Raw genomic sequence first — 23,932 nt, forward strand, 5'->3', positions numbered from 1 at the left:
ATAGCAGATACACTAAAATGACAAAACAATGTGAAGCCAAAGTTGTTTGGATTTTGAAGTAACCGTAAAAACGGTTTCCACGTTTCCCGAAATATTCCCCTAACCATAAGTGTAGGCACAGACTGATATTTTATGGTGTCTTTACAAGGAGCATGAAGCGGTGTATGACAATGAATAGAGACGCGTCTACAGAGGCATTGTGGGTCAGTACTCTGTGCCGGTTGTAAATGAGCCTTAATGTCTTACACATGCAGTACGCCATTTTTCATTCAAACCACATTGCAGGCTAATTACACCATCTACATCCATCCTAAAAAGGAATCTAGCTTCCATAAATGTATTCAAACACATTTATTTCTAGACTTTTTTTTATTCATTTGTTTTGAGAATTCATTTTTGCTCATTCATTTAAGGGATAGCCAGAAATCCAGATGGATAACAAAAAACACAAAGCGTCCCCATAATATTCTGTTAGTGTAATATATGATTTTAGCCAGCATAATGACCTGCGGAAAATGAGTTTCTTTGTAGGCCTTGTTATGGGTTCACGTCGGCAGACATCTGCTGGAGATGATCTATTTAGTTTGAAAGTCATGTAACACTCTCTATGCGTAAATCTCATTTTGGCTGAACACGTATTGCATCGCTATCCTAGACCGGGGTAGGTTGCGGAAAATGACAAGTGAGCCTAACGTTTCAGAGAATCTAATCTCAAATGTATGAAAGAGGAAACTTTGAAGTCTGAGATATGGCGGAGTCATTTAAAGTAACAAAAGAAAGTTGGAATAAACAGGAATATTTTTCTCTGCATGACTTGGAGAGGCCAGCTATATGTATGTAAGGGAAAGGGCAGGGGAGCACATTAAGGACGGTGTTCAATGTCACAGCTATTTCGGACAGCATTGAAGGCGGGTTTCGACGAAACAGATCCGAATTTAAAACAAGTCGGATCGGTTTTGTTTCTCGAATTTACGATAGTTTCTCAACAATCCATGGACGTTTTTTCCGACACGCCCACTTTTTCGACATTCGACAGGCGGACCATTGAATTCCGCCTGTCGAATATCTGTCGAGCTGGGCAATTGAATAACCCTATATAAGTGAAGGTGAGGGGGGTGTAAAATCCTTAAAAATATACAATGGAAAGGCCAGTCTTTATATTTATACAAGTAAACAAGTGTCTGTGTGTGTATTTGTGTGTATGTATGTATGTGTATATATATATATATATATATATATATAATGTGGTTCATTAGAGCACGTGTCACGGTTTGTGCCACCTAATCAAACTGTCAACAAAGAGTACTACGAAGCTGTTTTGCATCGGTTAGTTAAACGAGTACACCGTGTGCGAGCGAATAAGGATAAAGGCAGCTGTCTCCTACGGCACGACAATGCGAGGCCCCACTGTGCTCTCAATGTGAAGCGCTTTTTGGCAAAACATGACATTGTAGAGCAGGCATGTCCAACGTTGGCCCTCCAGATGTTTTGAAACTACACATCCCAGCATGCTTTGCCACAGTTTTGCTATTAGAGAATGCCAAAACTATTGCAAAGCATGCTGGGATGTGTAGTTTCAAAACATCTGGAGGGCCAACGTTGGACATGACTGTTGTAGAGGTTAATCATCCTCCGTATTCTCCTGATTTGTCACCTCCTGACTTTTACTTGTTCCCAAAACTTAAGACTGCTCTGGAAGGGCATCGATTTCAGGACATAACCGCTCAACTTCGAAGCATATCTTCAGAGGACTACGAAGCGCGTTTCCAGAATTTGTACTGCCGTGTGAGTGCCGGAGGTGATTATTTTGAGGACTATTAAACGTATGTTTGTTTTTTATTATTCATTCCGTTGTATTAGCCCCAGTCCTGAAATTTAATAGACACACCTTGTATATGTATATATGCATGTTAAATCTCTGCTTTGGTGCTTGTAGCAAAGGTCTCATATGTATATCAATGCTGAAATGCAGAGCATACTCATGGTAAAAGTCACGATTTGCCGATACCAACTGTTTTAGCTCCGCATTGGACATTCATTTAGTTTTTTTATCAACATGCAATTTCTCGCTGATGTATGGGGGTAGACACCGTACGTACAAAAATTTTGTAACTGTGTTTCTTATTAACATGGATATGTCAGCATTTTGAAAAGTCTGTAATGCCCCTTTCAGACCGCAATTTTGAACCAGTATTTTGCCGCTTTTTAACCTTTCAAAACGGTTATATGTGTGGTCTGAAAGGTGCAGAACCAATTTAAAAATTTTTGCTAAACGGTTAAAATGCAGGGTCCTACCAGTTTCAGACCCGGTATTTTGGCACCAAAATTGGGCCTGAAACGGTATTTAGGACCCAGCCAATAATGGTCCGCTCTGAGCATATCTAATAAGTGGACCACTATTGGTCCCCCCCAACTTGGGCAGCGCAGGAGCAGGGGGTCCCTGCAGTGTATGTTAAATCAGTGGCAGGGTCCTTAAAGTGGATGGGAACTAGTAGTACTAGTACCCCCTGCCCCCAGCGCGATCATTCCCTTTCCTGCACTGCGCTGCCCAGGTAGGAGGGGGGGCTGCGCTGCCTGGTGGGGGTGGGGGGTTTGTGGTATCTGTTATATGTTGGCCGGTACCAGGAAGAGGGAGGGGGACATCCAGCGGCACCGTAGCTGTGCTGTTCCCAGGGAAGCCGCTACCGCCGTCACTGCATCAGTATATACAGCGGCAGTGGGATGCATGCCCGTCACTCAGGAGTGAGGAGCAGCTCAGCCTCAGACCCCGAGAGCAGCAGGAGTCGGAGAGCCCGGCTCACAGCTTCCTGAGTCTCCGCCCTGTGTGTATCCAATGTGCAGCACTGCCTGGCTCCTGCACACCTTCTGCTGCTCATTTCCGGTATATGGGGTGCATCGGGCAATGGGTAGGCCGGGAGGACCGTGCTTAGACCACTGGCTTTGACCTTGTATTTGAAAACTTTCCAAAAACGGGTCTGCCAGGTATGTAAAAAAACCGGCATTTAAACGGTAATATACCATTTAAGAGATGCGGTGTGAAAGGGGTTTTACCTGGCAGACCCGTTTTTGGAAACGTTTTCAAATACAGGGTCAAAGCCAGTTATGCCGTCTGAAAGCAGCATAACTGGGCACAAGTAATATTTTTCTTGTGTAGAGTTTCCCTTTAAACAGTTTTCAGACGTTTGCGATTCCGTCTCGATGTACTGTATTATTAAACCACTTTAATAGCTTCACAGTGTGCAATTATTTCATCCATTCAACCAATTTTACAGTTTACAAATGGGCTCCACATTATTCACAGATTGCTACAGCACAGTTCTTTCCCATAAAAAAAACCCCAACAAATTCCTGTCATCAATTGTTAAAGAAAGGTCGTTTCGAATTTCCATTCATAAAGCAAGTAGCCGTTACGATGTTGTTAATGATCTAATGTCTCTAAAATGGAATTCATATGTAATGGAAAACATAAGAAAGATGGTTTTAATCCAGTAAATATTGTTTTACTAACAAAACATTACTTTAAAAAGAACCTTTATAAAAGTTACCTAAACTTTGTTTATATTAAACCTAATTCATTGCAGTTTCTCTTTTGTGTAGATGTTTTCGTTTTTTTTTTCTTATTGTTTTTTTTAATTGGATTTGTTTCATGTGGTTTAGTTAAGTGTTGCAGTGCGTTTTAGAGCTTCAAAAGACATGTCCAGTTTTAATCGAGTAACATGTAGTCCTTATGCTGGGTTATTTATACCACTTTCAGACAGAAAATCCCCCAAAACCCAGGTATTTCCCGGATACAAAAACCCGGGTAGAACTAGGCTGAAAGCGAGGAACCCTATTACCTAGAAATAGCTATAGTAGGGATAGCACGGTAAGAGGGAACCCTATTACCTAGCAATAGCTATAGTGGGGATAACACGGTGCGAGGAACCCTATTACCTAGCAATAGCTATAGTAGGGATAGCGTGGTGACAGGAACCCTATTACCTAGCTATAGCTATAGTGGGGATAGCACGGTGATAAGAACCCCATTACCTAGCAATAGCTATAGTAGGGATAGCACGGTGACAGGAACCCTATTACCTAGCAATAGCTATAGTAGGGATAGCACAGTGACTGGAACCCTATTACCTAGCAATAGCTAAAGTGGGGATAGCGTGGTGAGAGGAACCCTATTACCTAGCAATAGCTATAGTGGGGATAGCATGGTGAGCGGAACCCTATTACCTAGCAATAGCTATAGTAGGGATAGCGTGGTGAGAGGAACCCTATTACCTAGCAATAGCTATAGTAGGGATAGCGTGGTGAGAGGAACCCTATTACCTAGCAATAGCTATAGTAGGGATAGCACAGTGACTGGAACCCTATTACCTAGCAATAGCTAAAGTGGGGATAGCGTGGTGAGAGGAGCCATATTACCTAGCAATAGCTATAGTAGGGATAGCATGGTGAGAGGAACCCTATTACCTAGCAATAGCTATAGTAGGGATAGCGTGGTGAGAGGAACCCTATTACCTAGCAATAGCTATAGTAGGGATAGCGTGGTGAGAGGAACCCTATTACCTAGCAATAGCTATAGTAGGGATAGCATGGGGAGAGGAACCCTATTACCCAGCAATAGCTATAGTAGGGATAGCGTGGTGAGAAGAACCCTATTACCTAGCAATAGCTATAGTAGGGATAGCATGGTGACAGGAACCCTATTACCTAGCAATAGCTATAGTAGGGATAGCATGGTGACAGGAACCCTATTACCTAGCAATAGCTATAGTAGGGATAGCATGGTGAGAGGAACCCTATTACCTAGCAATAGCTATAGTAGGGATAGCGTGGTGAGAGGAACCCCATTACCTAGCAATAGCTATAGTGGGGATAGCGTGGTGAGAGGAACCCTATTACCTAGCAATAGCTATAGTAGGGATAGTGTGATGAGAGGAACCCTATTACCCAGCAATAGCTATAGTAGGGATAGCGTGGTGAGAGGAACCCTATTACCTAGCAATAGCTATAGTAGGGATAGCATGGTCAGAGGAACCTTATTACTTAGCAATAGCTATAGTAGGGATAGCGTGGTGAGAGGAACCCCATTACCTAGCAATAGCTATAGTAGGGATAGCATGGTGAGAGGAACCCTATTACCTAGCAATAGCTATAGTAGGGATAGCATGGTGACAGGAACCCCATTACCTAGCATTAGCTATAGTAGGGATAGCATGGTCAGAGGAACCCCATTACCTAGCAATAGCTATAGTAGGGATAGCGTGGTGAGAGGAACCCTATTACCTAGCAATAGCTATAGTGGGGATAGCGTGGTGAGAGGAACCCTATTACCTAGCAATAGCTATAGTAGGGATAGCATGGTGAGAGGGACCCTATTACCCAGCAATAGCTATAGTAGGGATAGTGTGATGAGAGGAACCCTATTACCCAGCAATAGCTATAGTGGGGATAGCGTGGTGAGAGGGACCCTATTACCCAGCAATAGCTATAGTGGGGATAGCGTGGTGAGAGGAACCCTATTACCCAGCAATAGCTATAGTAGGGATAGTGTGATGAGAGGAACCCTATTACCCAGCAATAGCTATAGTAGGGATAGCGTGGTGAGAGGAACCCTATTACCTATCAATAGCTATAGTAGGGATAGCATGGTCAGAGGAACCTTATTACTTAGCAATAGCTATAGTAAGGATAGCGTGGTGAGAGGAACCCCATTACCTAGCAATAGCTATAGTAGGGATAGCGTGGTGAGAGGAACCCTATTACCTAGCAATAGCTATAGTAGGGATAGCATGGTGACAGGAACCCCATTACCTAGCATTAGCTATAGTAGGGATAGCATGGTCAGAGGAACCCCATTACCTAGCAATAGCTATAGTAGGGATAGCGTGGTGAGAGGAACCCTATTACCTAGAAATAGCTATAGTGGGGATAGCGTGGTGAGAGGAACCCTATTACTCAGCAATAGCTATAGTGGGGATAGCGTGGTGAGAGGGACCCTATTACCTAGCAATAGCTATAGTGGGGATAGCGTGGTGAGAGGAACCCTATTACTCAGCAATAGCTATAGTGGGGATAGCGTGGTGAGAGGAACCCCATTACCTAGCAATAGCTATAGTAGGGATAGCGTGGTGCGAGGAACCCTATTACCTAGCAATAGCTATAGTAGGGATAGCGTGGTGAGAGGAACCCTATTACTCAGCAATAGCTATAGTGGGGATAGCGTGGTGAGAGGAACCCTATTACCTAGCAATAGCTATAGTAGGGATAGCGTGGTGAGAGGGACCCTATTACCTAGCAATAGCTATAGTAGGGATAGCATGGTTACAGGAACCCCATTTCCTAGCAGTAACTATAGTGGGGATAGCGTGGTGAGAGGAACCCCATTACCTAGCAATAGCTATAGTAGGGATAGCGTGGTGCGAGGAACCCTATTACCTAGCAATAGCTATAGTAGGGATAGCATGGTGAGAGGAACCCTATTACCTAGCAATAGCTATAGTGGGGATAGCGTGGTGACAGGAACCCCATTACCTAGCAGTAGCTATAGTAGGGATAGCATGGTGACAGGAACCCCATTACCTAGCAGTAACTATAGTAGGGATAGCGTGGTGCGAGGAACCCCATTATCTAGCAGTAACTATAGTAGTGTTAACAGTAGGCGCGAGCACTGTCAGTAAGCCGATTCCATAGCACTAGGTTATTTTAAAACAAATCTTTGGTCTAACATTTCAGTCTCTCAAGAAGCTTTTATGTCTGTCCTAATAAAGTCAACTTGGACCGGAGGAACCCCTGAGGAAAGTCATTGTTTCCTGCAATGGAGGAAGGGTCCATATGTGAAGCTACTTGTTCAATAGAGAGCACTCTTTCTTAAAACAAGGTCTTTCTTGTTCTTAGATATTGGTATATATGGCCTAATTCTCTACCATATGAAGAGCTGCGGTCACTGTGTATTGTGTGGGACTCTCAGGTGCCTGGGCTCAGGTAGTGGAATTGGCTTTGCTCCAAAGTGTTTTAATGAGCAAATCTTAATTTTCTTTTTACCAGTTGTCTCTGGCCAACATCGTCAAAATGTTAAGATTTTGCTAAATGCCTTTTTACTGTATATCAGACTTTTTCTCTCCTTAAATGAGTTATTTAATAAGTAATTAAAGTTCACCTGTCACAGCAGCACAATTCCAAGTTTCTCCTAGACCTCAGGTAGTCAGCAATTATCAGGAGACCGTAACACACAGCTGGGGGCATTCACAGTTTATATGTGAACTAGTTAAACGTCCGTCAAGATGACGGCTTCTGCAATGCACCTTCACTTTGAGCTGTGCCAATTTTTAATTTCACCCCACCCCCAGTCCCTATCTGCTCCTGCATCCATTCTCTGTCTTCCCAGCTCCCCCTCTCCTTATCCAGCAAGTTTGAAACAGATCAGTGTCCCTGCAAAAATAGCTTTCTCTTTCTGTTTTGACAACTTTTAGCACACAAAGGAGTAATTTGGTCAGTTGGGTGGCCTCTAGTGTGCAACTCTCCAAATAAAGGCGAAAGAGCACAGCTTTGGGCCATGCTGCTTATTACTCCAGTGCTTGACCCCTTACTCCTCTGTTGGTAAATATTTCTTTCATGATAAAATTCATCTGACTATGGGGCAGATGTACTAAGCCTTGGAGATACATACTCTTTCAATCAGCTGCTAACTGTCATTTTGATAACAGCCTGTAACATGGCAGTTAGGCGTGGACTGGCTGCTACATTATCGCTGCCCAGGAGGTAGTACATCTCTGCTCGGTTCCCCGGGTCCCACAAAGTCTTTATCCAGCTTGGTGCACTTTGTGTATAACGCCCCTCCCCTACCTGGAACATACTGTAATCAATAGCACAAATATGCAGTGGCAGGTCTTGTTTATGTATAACCGCTGTCCCTCCTTCCCTCCCACTGGTTTTCTGAACTTCCCTTTTTCAGGGGGCATAATTAGAAATTAGGTACAGTAGGCTATAGATCATACAGTGCTTAGAAGACCATTTAAGTTACCGTAATGTAAATGTCCAAAGTGTCACAACTGAACTTGTCTATGAATCCGGGCTAAGTTGAGATATGAGTTCATGGTTTAAAATTCTTGGACTTTTTCACAGAAGTGCCGACAGGTCATCCGGGCCCCAGTAAAATGGAGGGGGCGCGGGCTGGAACAAGTACAGTACAGCATCGGAGGTGAGTCCAGAGATTCTGCAAGGATATTGCAGTAGCAGGTTTTCTGGAATGCTGGGTTGGACAGTACCAGTGAATTAGACAATGCTTCAAGGATATTGCAGTAGCAGGTTTTCTGAAACTCTGGGATGGACACTAGCAGTAAATTAAGCTACATACACTCTAGACCAGTGGTAGCCAACTCCAGTCCTCAAGAGCTACCAACAGTTCACATTTTCCAGACAACCTAGCTGCTGCACAGGTGTACTCACAGGTGGAGGTAATTAGTTCACTTATGATTCTGTGAGGAGATCTGGAAAACATTAACTGTTGGTAGCTCTCGAGGACTGGAGTTGGCTACCCCAGCTCTAGACGATATTGTGGACAATTTCGCCTAGTGTGTACATTCCCAGTCGTTAACGATGCGCATTCCCGCGCGTCATTAAGTATCCCTCCCTCGTCCAGCATGTCCATACGAGTGAGGTTACCGTTAACGACAGACATGCTGTGGTGTGCAGCACAGCCAACCAGACGATGACACATGTGACCCGCTGGAGCGCGCAAGAGTACATACAGAAGATATGCAGAGCAAATCGTGCCGGAAGCGCTCTAGTGTCCACCACCAGAGTGAACGATCGGTAACCGCACCGGATAACGATGTGAGGCTTCTGTCAGGCTGATGAGAGAAGAATATTTTGTCAAACACACACATGTATGAAATGAAGATAATGCGTCCAACTTGTTATTTTCTGGTTACAATGTGTGTGACAGGGAGAACGGCTTAATCACAAACAGGCAGCACAAATCTGAAATCAGATTGTTTCAATAAACAAACACAATCTATGTTTCCATGTCTTTCCCCTGAGATAATTGATAGGCTAAGCTGAGGGAAGGAATATATTACAGTGAGAAATAGTTAGACTGTCAGAATGTCAGATGAAGTGCTTGCACACCGTTGTATGTTAGGTATGATTGATTTGGTGCCGGCAAGTTAAAGAGTGAGGGGCCGCTAACAATTATTATTACTTTTCTATTGCCTACACACAAATCAAATAGGCCAAACGGATCTGTATTAACGTTACATTCAGGGCCTTAGTTTCACATTCCATCGTCTGCTGCGATCTGGAAGATTCATTCGGAATAGTCTCAGATAAAGTGAACATTTTCCCACCTAAATAAATATTGTCCATTATAACTCTTTCATTTTCCTAAGATAGAAACATAGAATTTGACGGCAGATAGGAACCACTTGGCCCATCTAGTCTGCCGCTTAGTTGTTACATATAACTGGTTCTTCGGGCTGCACCCGCTCTGTGGAATGCCCTCCTAAGCACAATAAGACTCTCCTCCAGTCTCCAAACCTATAAGCGTTCCCCAAATAATCATCACTTCAGGCAGCTTATCAAATTCCAGAACCAATCACAGAACCTTGCATTCTGGTGGAATTGATGCAATAAAGAATACAGTATCTATCCTTATGTATCAATGCCTATTTCCCTATAGATTGTAAGCTTGCGAGCAAGGCCCTTCTACATTTTGAATGTCTGTAAATACCCTGTTTGTTGTATCACTGTCTGTTTGTAAAGCGCAACAGAATATGATGCGCTATATAATAAACTGTAAATAAATAAATATAAGTGACTGTCCGCATCTCCTTTACCCAGGGCCATTTTAATGCAAGGGCTTACTGGGCAACTGCCCAAGGGCCCCATAATTTTGGGGGCCTTTGAGAAGGGTTGTGCCGTTGCTATCGGCCCCCAAGGCTAGTTCCTTCTGAGCTACAGGGGAGAATGCTGCACAGGTAGACAGTGAATGGCGTTCAGCATGCTGATTGTTGGATCTCTGGAGATATTCACCAATCAGAGTTTGGATGATCTTTTACATGGTTTTTAATGAAATATAGTCTAAAACATAAATTAAAACGACATTAAAATATAAGTGCAAAGTTTTAATAATAAGGACACCCACAAGGTAACTGAATTGTCCAGAGTCCGTTCATATAATACCCCTGAGTTTTTAAATGGAATAAAGCTGTAGAAATAGTTACCACCCTTCGTAGGGTATGTCTGACATCCGCCTGTGTCCGTGTGGCCACCCCAAAGTTGGCACAAATAACCGAGAATCCACCGGAGATGAAGTAGCGATAGATCGGTGGAGAAAAATCCTTAATACGGACCAGTTGGTGTAGTCCCATGGGGTTGGTTCGGACAGCTATCGGGAAATCTGAGCAGATTGTGGGTGTTCAACAGTTGCCTAATGCATTTCACTATGCTAGGTAGCTTTATTAAAGGTGGGTCACCTTTTGTCAGCATGTGGAGAGATGGTAGAAGAACGCAGGAGGTGTAAGTTATGAAATTTTTTCAAAAACATCTGCCTGTGAATGGTTGTGTAGGGGTCCCAGTGCGATGCTTTACCCAGGGCCTACAATGCCATTAAGACAGCCCTGCCTTTACCCTTGTCTTAGTAAGGAAACTATTTGAGAAAACGTGCCATGCATTGCTAGGATTTTGGAAAGGGAAATACAGCAAAGATTGACGTCTCTGATAGTCTCAGTACTGTGTACAAGTTGTGCATCAGTGTGATGTCACAGAGCTGCCACCCATTACACGTTACTGGCTGAAATATGAGATCGTCATGGAAGTTACTTTTTCACATATAGGCTAGAAATTTGTGACAATACATTTTTTATTTTAATATTAAGTGTTACCCAGTTGTAATTGAGAATCAAAAATCAGCTCACATTCTCATACTGAGCTTTAGTAAAGAATGTTTATTTTACCATGAGCAAAGTAAAGGCCCACATACACTAGTCCAGTTTGGCCACTTTTCACCCGATTCTGACAGATTAGGACAAGAATTTAGGTGAAAAGTGGCCAAATTGTATGTCATTGACATCCGATGCACGATCCAATGCAGAGGTCGGTTCTTGTGTAGTTTTACGGCGCCAGCATGGCGCCGTGCTACTTCCGGGTTGGGTACGCTTGCCAAACTATCTAAAATAAATAAACTTCACTCCATGCCAACGTGGATAGTTCATACCCCCACTATCCACGTTGGCATGGAGTTGATATTAGATAGCGTGGCGAGCGTAGCGAGCCACCGAGTCTGCAGCGTGGGCGAGCGAAGCGAGCCCCGCAAGGGGACTCAGACGCACGGCGCCATGCTGGAGCCGTGAAACTACATAAGTACCCAGAGGTCAGACCTGCTGCATGTACAACCTATGCCTCGGACCCTATCCCGGCAGCAGAGAACAAAGTCTCATGTGATACAGGACATAACATCTCAAAGGGCCACATGCAACTGGGAGGTGTGCTAAACCAAAAAACAACGCTAATACAGATCCATGACCAAAGCACAGGGATGGCTCACAACTCTAATCTTAAGGCAATTGCTCTTTTTTCTTTAGAATACCCGTTAGATCAAAAATATACCCCCCAAAATCCAAAATATACCGTATAACCCCACAGTTTAAACTGAAAATGGCAAATGACATTCAGTGGCTGGCTGTTGACTTTGCTGCAATGCTGTGTACATTGACTTGTAATTTTGACTTGCAGTTTAGACTATATATTCAAAATCGTATAGCGAATTAATCAAAATTTCACCGTGTTTAGCCGTACCCGAGCGTGATTTGATCCCGATGCCCGAAAGTAGAAATAGACTATGCAGCACAGTCTATTTGTAGACTCTCGGAACAAGGGCCATGCTCTCAATGTTATTAGGTGTAATGCCTCGTTTGGCAAAGGAAAAATGTAAAATTAAGAGAAATAGACTCTGGGCCTGATGAAATAGCATCCGAGTTCAGCGGCCGTGTAGATTGCCGGCCAAACTCGTCGTTTTTTTTAATTTACAATGCATAGTTCTGCTTGTTTGAATGAGAATCCTACAAAGGTGAGAATCAAAACCATTAATACATAAGGGGGTTATTCTGGTCGATTCGTTTGGATGCAAATTCGCATCATTGCGAGTCAACCAGATCCCGCCTTGCGAATGGTGGTACGCCGGCCCACCATTCGCACAGCGCTTATGTTCACACGGCATGAGAATGGATGTTTTACATAAAAATCCATTCGCAGCCTGCAGGGGAACACCCACCTCATACGGTGGTCGCCGACCAACGAGAGCAACCTTAGATGCACATTCTGAAGGAAGAGGTCAGGCAGCTGACATCCGGGGATGTCATCTGCCCGACCTCCGCACTGCGTTATCGGCTCATTAGCATGAGAATGCCAATGAAACACTGGGCGTTCCCTTATGCTAATGAGCCGCCCCACGCTCCAACTATATACACATTGATGATAAAAAAGCTGCAGAAAACTGGGCGTTGAAGAAGGTGGTAAATAATATATAAACTGATAATCTTGAGTTTAAACAATATAAGGTCAGGATTTCAACATTTCTATAGTGTGAAGGACCCCACCAGGATAGCATTATATTCTAGGGCAAACACTGCAGTGTATTCATGATCTAGTAGTCAAATGCAAACAAAGTACAGTATATGATACTGAAACTTATCTGTATGTTACTCCTCAGTCTGCTTCATGGAAGTGATGTAGAGCGGTGAAGTCTCCAGGGGATTGAATAGCCATCGAGAAATCTAGCAGAGCCTTGGCCGTGTAGCCCTTCACCCCTCCTCTCCTAGGAGAAACAACTGAAACAGAAAGAGACCTGTTCTTTCAGCCCTTTCCTGGTAGTCCAATATAGAACCAGCTTGGGAAGGTAATTGCCAACATGGCTTCTGGCCTAGATGACCACCTGCCCCTAGGGATTTGGGGCAGGCCTTTCAGGACCTGAAGCCCATCAGGCATTTCCATTAAGCCAGTCTGACATTGGTTATGGTTCATACCAAAGTCTCTTTCGTTTCAGGGTGAGAATATCCTTTTCTTATATAATTAGTAAGTCATCTGTGCCTCTAAAACTCAACCTCACAATTCAGAGGATTCAGCGTGACCAAGATTAAGCTGAATTGGGTGTTGACTAATGAGCTAGGTTTGATATTGAGATGCCTACATTCCTGGCAATTTTGAGCAAAGACTTGTTCAGTATCCTGTAGCTTCTCCTAGGTGGCATAACACTGTAGACTTAACCCATTACAGCTTTCTTTCTAAGGACCCATCGTTTGAGATCCTCAAACTATACACTCTGAGCCACATCCAACACACAGTAGGAAACTTTTTTGAAGAGCACTTTTATTCTACTCCTTAGTTAATTGATTCATCTAATCTTCGGTTATGTGAGTCCTCTCTTCTCTCCAGGTGCAGATATAATAATAAAGTATAATAATAGTTTTTCATTTCTTTTTTTTTTTTTTTTTATGAACAGAACAAAACATTTTATTCCGAACACTTCTTGCATGAATCTTGTTTATGCAAATGAAAGATATTGTACAATCATTTTCTTTATAACTTCCAAATGTATGTCACTATGGAAATAGCATATCCTGAAAATCATAGAAGCATGCACGTTTCATTTCATGTACCAGACTCTGATAGGATGGTTATGTTGCAAGTATATCCTCGAGAACGTCTGGGGATTTTACCCTTAGCTATTGTACAGTGTCTCTTACTGAATCTACTGGGGGTGCTGGTAAACGTTGGGTTATAATGGCAATGGAATAATACGTTATCTATGTAAATAAAGCATATCAAGTAAGGACGGTATTAAAAACAGATTTCTGAATTTGTTGGAAATCAATCTATCAGATTACTTTATCAATGACCGCATTCTATTCAACCGTTATATTTGCTGGGACAAAGTAATGACTTCTTTTGGTTGTAATATAAAGTACAAAATAGATCATATGTTTGACACCACATCTGTGACACCTAAGATCCTAGAAATTAAGTCAAGATCCTTATCTGTTATATGTGACCCAGTAGGTCTCATATTAATGTCATCTTGACTGCTTACCGGCAGTACAAATTAGTTTGGAAAATTGGCAAAATTATGTGCACTGCAGGTGGGGCATATGTAACATGTGCAGAGAGAGAGAGTTAGATTTGGGTGAGTTATATTGTTTCTGTGCAGGGTAAATACTGACTGCATTATTTTTACACTGCAATTTAGATTTCAGTTTCAACACACCCCACCCAAATCTAACTCTCTCTGCACATGTTACATCTTCCCCGCCTGCAGTGCACATGATTTTGCCCATTTTTCAAATAAATTTGTACTGCAAACAGATCGGAGTAAGGGCCATTGTGAGGTCAAAGAAGGCAAGAAACCTTACACACACACTGGCATGTTTGCCTTAATAAATATATAATTCTTGCCATCTACTATATATGCAGTTAGGAAACCAACATCGTGATATCTTAGTTGATTTGTTTAGTGTTGTTTTTTTTTTTTTTTAAATGACTTTAGCTTACACAATTTATTATATTAACATTCATTATTTATTACACTTTTATGAAAAAACATAAAAATCCTTAATCATTTATTAGACAAAACCGGGTTGCTTTTGCCTTGTAAATTCATTGGCTTCTACAAAGGAAGATCTTTTGATTTTTCTTACGTAATGTATGCGCCAGAGTTCCCGGCTCATAAATGGGCAGTGAAACAAGATGGCAGTCATGGATTTATCAGTGTTGGGTTTAAAGAGTCCACATTTATTGGGCTAGAGATTCAAAGAACCATTCATCATGGATATACTGTCGTGAGCATGGCTGGACTGTAGACAGACGAGAGCCCATGGATTTCTCAGCCAAGTGCCGCACCTCTCCATTACAGCTGCGGTGACTACATATCTTCATCATAGCTAGTCTTTTTACAAATAAGGAATAGCAAGAAGGTTTAGGGTGTAAAGCCCCGTACAAACGGGGCGACGGGGGAGCCGGTGCTGAGCGACGTGCTTAAGCATTGGTCACCTACCCACCCACTTGCCAGGCTCCTGTCTTCACCCCACCCTCCCGGATGACCGGTGCACCGGACCGCACATGTAATTAAATATCCGGGACAGGTTTTTTCAATTACCTGTCCCTCCACCGCTCCTTACCTCTCTTCACTGATCTCTATCCACACTCCCTCCCGTCCTCTTCGCTCCATCGCTGACCGCCGACTGACCTCTCACCTAATCACCTCCTCCCACTCCCGTGTCCAAGACTTCTCTCGCGCTGCCCCCCTGCACTGGAACAACCTCCTGCCACCCATCAGGCTTTCTGATTCCCTTACCTCCTTCAAGCACTCCCTCAAAACCCACTTTTTTCGACTAGCCTATCCCTCCTCCTAAACTCTTTTGATCCTCCTATCCTGCCTCCGTTCCCCTCCGTTCCTACTTATCCTGTTGTTTTTTGTTCGTCCACCCACCTATTTTTAGTATGTTAACTCTTATGAGTAGGGTCCTCCTGCCTCACGTACTCACCCTACCTCTTTACCTCACCTGTCCTCCTGTCCTGTCCTTCCCTTCCTCTACTTCATCTTCAGTCTCCTCGACAATTTTGACACCTACTTCTGAACTGATGCTGATTTTATTTCTACCAGCTATACCCCTATTTATACTGTATTTTTCAACACACCCTGTACGTTACCTTGTCATTTGTTTTTTGTTTGCTATGTACGGCGCTGCGGACACTTTGCGGCGCCTTATAAATAAACGTACTACTACTACTACTAATTAGGGAAGCCAATCCTGGGATTGGGCATTTTTCAATCCCAAATTCCGGGATTGGAAAAAATGGATTGGCATCCCTACTTAGCAGGATAGACAGTTCATGCACTGTTTATCCCAGCGGCCAACCGCAACACATCGCTATACCCTGTACACATGGAGCGATCTGGGCTTATTTTCTGACTACAGGTTGAGTATCCCTTATCCAAATTATTCCGAAAAACATAGTCTCCTAAATGTACTTTTATTTTTGCTAAAAACCTACTGGGTATATCTGTAACTGGCACTACTTGGGAAATAACATGTAACTGGCACTAAATATGTGCAGGGACATGAGTGCTTGGCATTCAAATTCAGTGCCTGAGATAGTACACAAACTTTGTTTCATTTTTAAAACCTTGTTTTATGCACAAATAAAATATATTTGTGTGTATTTCATGTGTTTGATGTGTTTATACAACATAAATGCAAGATACCTCAAGATACCTTATTCAAATATAACAATATTCCAAAATACAGAATAATCTGTTATCCAAAATTCTTCTGGTCCCCAGCATTTTGGATAAGGGATACTCAACCTGTATTGTCTGACTGATTTGCTCCCAACAGAATGCCCTAATAGAACCTGATTAAATTAAGAAATTAAAGATTAATTCCAGTGAAATAGGTAAGATCATCTGAACTTAAAATCTGTTCTGTGCACAGAGGTGCAGCAAATCCTCCAGATTAAGAAGGGGTTACAAACAAAACGCCCAAAACCTAATAACTTTAAAACATTAGACTCTAGATATTGTATAAATGGATTTGTATGATGTTTCTATATTTTACCTGCTATAAGTTTTGCGTTAAATAGCTGAACCCAGAGGGCAACTGGGATTCTGTTTTGTTATGTTCCATCATAAATGGATTCTAAAATTCCTCTGGGTAAATCTGTCAGAAAATCATAACTTAACTAAAGGACTGTGACTCATACTATATAGAACCAGTGTGACATTCCATTCTGTTATTTGCAGGGACATGCAGAAATAATTTGATTTACTTCTATCTGATTAAAACGAATTGGAGTTGATCGCAAGGAAAAAAAATTCAGAAGTAGTGTTTTAGATTGTTGAAAGTGATGTGGGAGGCCTTCTGTTCTTCAATGCCATTCCGTTTGGAGAAACTTTTTCTGAGAGGTAAAACATTTCTTTTGAAGTGAGAGGAATTTACTTTACAGCGGTTTCTCTTTCAGCCAAAACTCATTAAGGGCCTGATTCAGACATGCTCACTAGACAGCGTACCCCTGCCGCCCACATACCCTTGGTAGCATGCCAGGAGATGTGTACGGGAACCTCATGCGATGGTCGCTGACCATCAAATTATTTTTTCCCAGTTTGAAAATAAGTAAGTGAAAAAATTAGGGGCAGACATGCTCGGCGTTCCCCTGTCCCCCCCCCCGTCCCCCCCCCCCCGTCACTGCTGAAGGTGGTCACACAGTGGGTCCACACTTGCACATATCCGCACCATCAAAAACCGAGCTGAATTCGCCCCTTCTGAAGTTTGAATTAGAGATGTGCAGTCTCTGATTTACTCTGATTTCAAAGCAGGATCTTATTGGATATCCCAAATCACATGACAGTTGTTGACAGTTGATAGCCAATAAGATCCTTCTTTGAAATCAGTAAATCAGAGCCTGCACATCTCTAGTTTGAATCCGCTTATAAGTGTAGATAGATAGATAGATAATGTAGAGTCGAGAAATAGGTGCATCCAATGTAGCACGTACTGTAAATCCAATACAATTCAATGCTGCTTCCATAAATAACATTGCCTGCCTCACAATCCACGATCAGTGTTTGACCAATCACAGGTATCTAATGACATTGTAGCTTCATGGCGTCAACCCAAGACATGCCCAGTGCAGTTTGTTATTCACTACGACTTTGTCAGAGGGTGTGGCCTATGTGGTCCGATCGCCATTGTATAGTGGTCTGGCTTAATAAACAGCCTATCCGTAAATGCGATGTAATCTTTGGTCAGGTTCGGTCTCTATCAGCAATCAAGACACATACTGTATGTTATGCATTCTTTGTTATTGGGTGTGTTTTAACAGGTACAGATTGTGTGTGCTATACAGGCACCAGAATCTGACAGCTACACAGTTAGCCTTCATAGTGCAAAACCGCTGAACAGGCCCAGACACAGAGCAGCCATATTGGATTAAACTGGGTAAACTTAGGTGTCCATCTGGTACATATTCTGATATTTTTTTATACAAACTTGTATAGAAGTTTCTACAAGGTGCCTCGTAAAGGGACTTTCCTTTTTATATTACCAAATGTATTGTTTTGTCATTATGCTAACTTATGTACTCTTTATTTTTTTGCCATGTACTTCCATCCCAGCCCAAGCTATTCCTGTGTGCAGGTCCTTCATATAGATTATCCCTTATTCAAAATGCTCGGGACCAGAAGAATTTTGGATAATGGATTATTCCGTATTTAGGAATATTTTAATATTTGAATAAGGTATCTTGCATTTATGTTGTATAAACACTTCAAAATAATGTAATGCACACAACTACATTTTAATTTGTGCATGAAACAAGGTTTTAAAACATGAAACAAAGTTTGTGTCCAATCTCAGACGGAAATTCTCATCCGATTCCGACAATTTAGTGGCCATTTTTGACAGTCGGAACATTGTATACTAACTGCCGAGTTGCGTTCTGAACCGGTTTGAAAACTGCCATGAATTTGACTGTTGGGATAGGGATTTAATACCGCCCTTTGTGTCATCTCTTTTAGGCTTCAACCTATTCCACCCAGGGTAATCCTACATAGTACGTCCAAGATGGCTGCCTCATCTGTTACCTTTTGTGGGTGGAATGGCCAACCTGTGCAAAGTTATTGCCCAAAATGTCTGCACCAACCCAGAAGTATACTTATTGGGGGGTCTCTGTTAATTCTTTTTTTGTGGTTTTGCACTTGTAATTCTAAATCCGTTGTACAATGTACCATGTGTTGATGTGTGTAAAGTACAGATGTATTTGCTCTTTTCTATCACCAATCGCCACCGTTCATTACGTTTAGCGCACCAAATTTGCATCCACAGCACTGAATGACCTCGCTGGGACATCGCCGTTCAATGCTGTTCTATGAGCCGCGGCCGCAATTCGGACTCAGGCGCGTGGCGATGGGGTCCCACCAATCACCACGTATGTCCCAAGTGGCAATTGGTGCGGCAACGATGAGCGTGGCTACATTTGTTATTTTGAGTGCTATATAAATAACATATTAGTATTATTATTATTTATATCAATGCGCAGGCTAGTTAATTTCATTAGCGTAGAGTATAACCCGTAAGCTGCTTTGCCGATATAACGGTATTTCGTGTAGACGGCAGTAATGCTGTTTCCCTGGGCAATGTAGGAAATCATCTATATTTGATGATACAATCACATGGCTGAAAAAACACAGAACAGAGCTTAGACCATCATGTCCGGTATTTTGGAAATATTAAATACATGCGGAAATCCCCTTTCTTGATAGCCTACAGACACTCTGAGCTCCAGATTTCCGTTGTCTCATTTTAAGGGATGAGCTGACAATAAATGACATATTAATTAGATTTTCCAGTCATTGGCTCCTTTATACGTTGTACAATTTCCCCAGTTAGAGATGAGCGAACTTCCAAGGTTTGATTTGCAAATGAATTTGAGACAGTCCGACAATAATTCTCTTTTCAAGAAATAATTTGCTCAAACCATTTATTTCCCTTTGATACTTTGAACCAATAAAGTTTGACAGGGAGCTTGATTATTTTCTAAATGCATTGCCTCCCTTGTCTATGCTATGTAGAGTATGTGCCGCGTAGTACGTGCATTAGTGTAGGGCGTGATGAACTGTTTTGAATTGTGTTATAGCCATTGTGCTATAATTCAAAGCAAACTGTAATTTCCCTATTGTAATATTGTAGTACAGCCCTTGTGCTCTATAGGCTGCAGTCGATGCAGCCCATAGAAGCTGGTGGTGCCTATACTGCACATGTGCCAGTCATCGGCATTGTACAGGCGCTGGGACCATGAACGGTACTGGGAGCAGTGGAGGGTGCCGGCAATGTGGCCAGCAGCAGCTTTAGCCCCCTCCTACAATGTGGTACTGTAGGAGCGGCTGCAGTGTACTCAAATCATTTATGATGGAGACCCAGCTCCTTATTTAGAAATAAGGGCAGAATACAGAATTGTACAGAACCATATGATACAGTACATGCAATCCATTCCTTGCAATACAAATGTACACATTGCTCTATCTGCCTTCTATTCAATCTGTGCTCGGGAAATTTCGAAAAAGATTTATGTAACTGAGCTACTGTCAAAGTTGTGAGAGAGTTAAAAGAAATTTGCATAATCCTTAAATTAGCGATTACTTCAGTTAATAGCTTTGTGCCATGATCTGTCAATCTTCAGTCGGCAAGCCTCCCTTTTATATGCCCGGGTGACCAACTTCCCATTGTATGACATCAATGAGTTGCACTGCAGTGCTCCTAGCGCTTTGAGGCTGGCAAGAGCAAGTTTTTAAGCTAAGCTCTACAAAGTAATTATGGGTATAAATGATAGACTAATCGCATGTATAAACATGCTTATTCCTGATACAAATTAATACTGTTGATACAAGTGCTTTGGATTCTCAAATATTTAATTGTGCAATCCCAAGCATGTATAATACGTCTGTTTTATTGTTTTGTTTTTTTGTCTTTTTTATTCTAGACTATATTGGATATGACTTTTGGAGCAGGAGGTCACACCACATCAATTCTGAAGCAGGCTCCTAATATTAAAGTCTTAGCACTGGATAGAGATCCTGCTGCGTACTCAATAGCCCAACGTTTGTCCTACTGTGACGGGTAAGTGCAATATTTGATGAACCGCACTTTTACTTGTACACCACATCTACAAGATGTCTTGTGATCTTGTTCCAAGAATACTATGTGTCCTAATAACTATATATATATATATATATATATATATATATATAAATGGTACATGTTTTCTTTAGTCATCCCCGAGGATTGTATGGCTTAGCTTACACAAAAATTTGCAGATGGTATTTCTAATGACAAGGTTTTTTTTTATGCTGAAGGCCGCCAGAATGAGGATAATACTATACTGGTTAAAAGCCCATCAAAAGGACTGTTTTTGCCATGTACTTTCACTGTGAGCTGTGACCGGTTTAAATTTCACTCTGAATTGTGACCATACTCTGCCCGCAAACTCTCCAATTTAACCCCCACCTACCCCAACCCCTATCTGCTCCTACCTCCAATCTCTGTCTTCGCAGCTCCCTCTCTCCCTATACAGTAAGTTTTAAACATATCATGTCCCTGCAAAAACTGCTTTCACTTTCTGATATGACATCTGTGTGTAATTTGGTACGTCATGTGGTCTTTAGTGGTCACTGGTGGTACTTCACTTCATAGAGGTGAGCAGTAGCTAGCCTTATATACACATGGAGCCTCTCTTTCAGCCGGGGGCTGGCGATAGAATCGCCAGCTCCCGCTATCTGCCTGGAGGGGGCACATGCGCACGAGACGCTTGCGCGCCCCACTCCGATGGAGCTCTCCACGCCTCTCCGCCGGTCCCCTCCCCCCCCCTTAACCCTGCCTGTCTCCCTGAAGCGGCGATGGAAGTGATTTCGACGAGCGACGGAGATCGCTCGCACGTCCCTGTCAAATGGAGCACCTCTCCTCCAGCTCTAGCCGGCGGAGGGTATCTGGCGAGGGCTGGCGATGTATGAGAGGTGCTCCATCTGTATCTATAGATACTATGGGGGAAATTTTAATAAGATGGGAGTTCTATTTGAGATGGGATTTTGCAATGGGCAACCAACCAGAATCTACTTATTTATTTAGCACCTTCTAGAAGATAATAGATAGTTTCTGTGACCACTTTACAAGTGTGGATCGTTGCTGACTCGTGGCGCTTCGAGCAAGGTGGGTGTTCCACGTGGACAGTAAATCAAGCATATATTGGGATAACATGCAAAAAGGAAAAATCCTGTCACCCTTTGAATCTATCATTTTGTAGCAGTTACTCTTAAACACTGTCGACCTTTCACCTTTTGTACCTGCCAACATTATGCATGCAGCATGCCAACCTTACTCACTGTCTACCAGCTCGAACATCCGGGTACCGTGTCTTATTACCCGCAGAAGGCAGCAACAAAATGAATGACAACAATTTGCAAGTAATCCTATTATCCACTGCTAAATATCTTATAGTAACACTCTGTTCTAATAATTGCTTGATATTGGTTCGGAAAATAAGGTTGTTGTACTAAATTAATTTGCCAATTTGAAACCCTTCAACCATGCCAAGAGTAAAACAATTTTTTTGGCAGAGAAACTGTCCTGAAACCTTTGAGTGCCAAGTGAATTTGCCAAATTAGGTGTGAAACTTGCCAAGCAAACATTTTTTTTTTCATCATATTGACCTGTAATGTTTTTATACACCTTTAATTTGTTCACCTTTAATTTGAATTTATATAACAAATGTGAGCGACGCTGGCATTTTTAGCGGCTGTTTTAAACCTCTCTCACAGAGATGTTGGCACTCAAAGGGTTCAGTAGATTATCACACTTTTGTTATTTTTAATCAGAAGGTTTTTTTTTTTGTTGTTTGTTTTTTTAATACCATTTTCAGCCGAAGGTGTGCAAGTGAAAAAATCCCTATGGATGAGTGAGCAGGGACATACCATTACCTATTCCTACCTAGTGACCATTGCAGTACACATTTATATTCCTTCTGTACAAAACACACACAAAATAAAGATATCTCAAAAACATTAAGTGCCATATGGCTACACCGACGGACTGTAATAAAAACAACATGTTTAGTCACACTAATGTAGGGTACACACCAGGACGACCCGCTCACGTTGCACATCGTGAGCAGGTCGTCAGTGTCTCGTCCGACCCGCTCACGGTGACTCGGGGGGGCACGACCCGCTCACAATGTGCACCTTGAGCGGGTCCGATCCAATGGCGACCCGCACCCGGCAGTATGGTCGTTATTCAAATCCTACCTGCAGCAGGTAGGATCTGAATAACGACCGACCGACCCACGGGACCGCGCATCTGATCGGTATCGGTCCACACCAGGACAGAAAAGGGCCCAATCACCACACAATCTACATCCAATTGGTCGGAATTGGATCTAGATTGAGGGGATCGGGCCCTAGTCGTCCTGGTGTGTACCCAGCATTAGTTTGATCATTTATTCTTAATGGTTTTATTGCAGTGAGCTTAAATTACTTTATGCCCTATCAATATTGTTTTACAATCTCGCCCACAATGCCTGTTCCACCTCTTTCTGGATCCTGTAATTGGCACATTTTAAGAATTGAAGTTAGGACACCTTATTTATGTTTCTGCCAGTTATTGGACAAGTACACTGTATCATGGGCGGGTCTCTTGCTTCCCCAAAAGGTAGCGAATTCTCTTTCACCAAATACGGTTTGTGACCAGGAAACTCTGTAAGAAGGTTTGGAGTTCGCTACACAATATGTGTTTTGCCCCTTGATATGGCTCGGCTGATATTAAGCAGGAATGTTTGCCTGGTCAACATCTAGAAACCATTAGATGCTGGAAGGTGCTGTGGCAGAAGCAGAGAGAATGATTGGGTTAACTAGGACACGGGGGCAAATGTAAATGTTTTTGATGTTTGCCTCCATACAGTTGGAGCGGCTCTCGCTCTTGTAGGGGCTGGCGCTTCCATCACCAGCCCCCACCATCCACCAGCTCCCACCAGGGGGCGCACGTGCACGAGATGCCGCGCGCCCCGTGGCGACGGAGCTCCCCGCCGCCGAATACTGTCTCCCTGCTCCCCATCTCTGCCAGACCCCCCCCCAACCGCTCCAGGGGGACGGGCAGTGTCCCACCGCCGAGAGACTGGGACGCACGTGCGCGTGAGACTCACGCGCGTCCCAGTTTGATGGGGACCCTCTCTGCCGGCTCTCGCCAGCGGGGACGTTCTGGCGAGAGCTGGGCAATGAAGAGAGGGGCTCCATCTGTAGTTCATTTTTTTTTCTAAAGCAAAATCAGCCCGCTGTAGCTGTTTTAAATCCAGCTGCAAAATCACACAATGTGGGTCACCGGTGCCGGATGACCTCCCAACAGTCAGG

General features: G+C 42.8%; 1 protein-coding gene across 5 annotated transcripts in view; it reads left to right on the forward strand.

The window, feature by feature from the left end:
* METTL15 (methyltransferase 15, mitochondrial 12S rRNA N4-cytidine) overlaps positions 1 to 23,932 on the forward strand; it is a 203,283-nt gene that overhangs the window by 85,460 nt on the left and 93,891 nt on the right. For all 5 annotated transcript variants that reach the window (XM_083164228.1, XM_083164227.1, XM_083164225.1 and 2 more), the window contains one exon: positions 20,521 to 20,657. In XM_083164228.1, coding sequence (XP_083020354.1) covers positions 20,533 to 20,657 — 125 coding nt within the window. In that variant the 5' untranslated portion in view covers positions 20,521 to 20,532. The remainder of the gene's footprint in view (positions 1 to 20,520; positions 20,658 to 23,932) is intronic.

The sequence above is a fragment of the Crinia signifera genome, chromosome 11 (genome assembly GCF_055691185.1).
Source record: "Crinia signifera chromosome 11, ASM5569118v1, whole genome shotgun sequence".
Taxonomy (NCBI): Eukaryota; Metazoa; Chordata; class Amphibia; order Anura; family Myobatrachidae; genus Crinia; species Crinia signifera.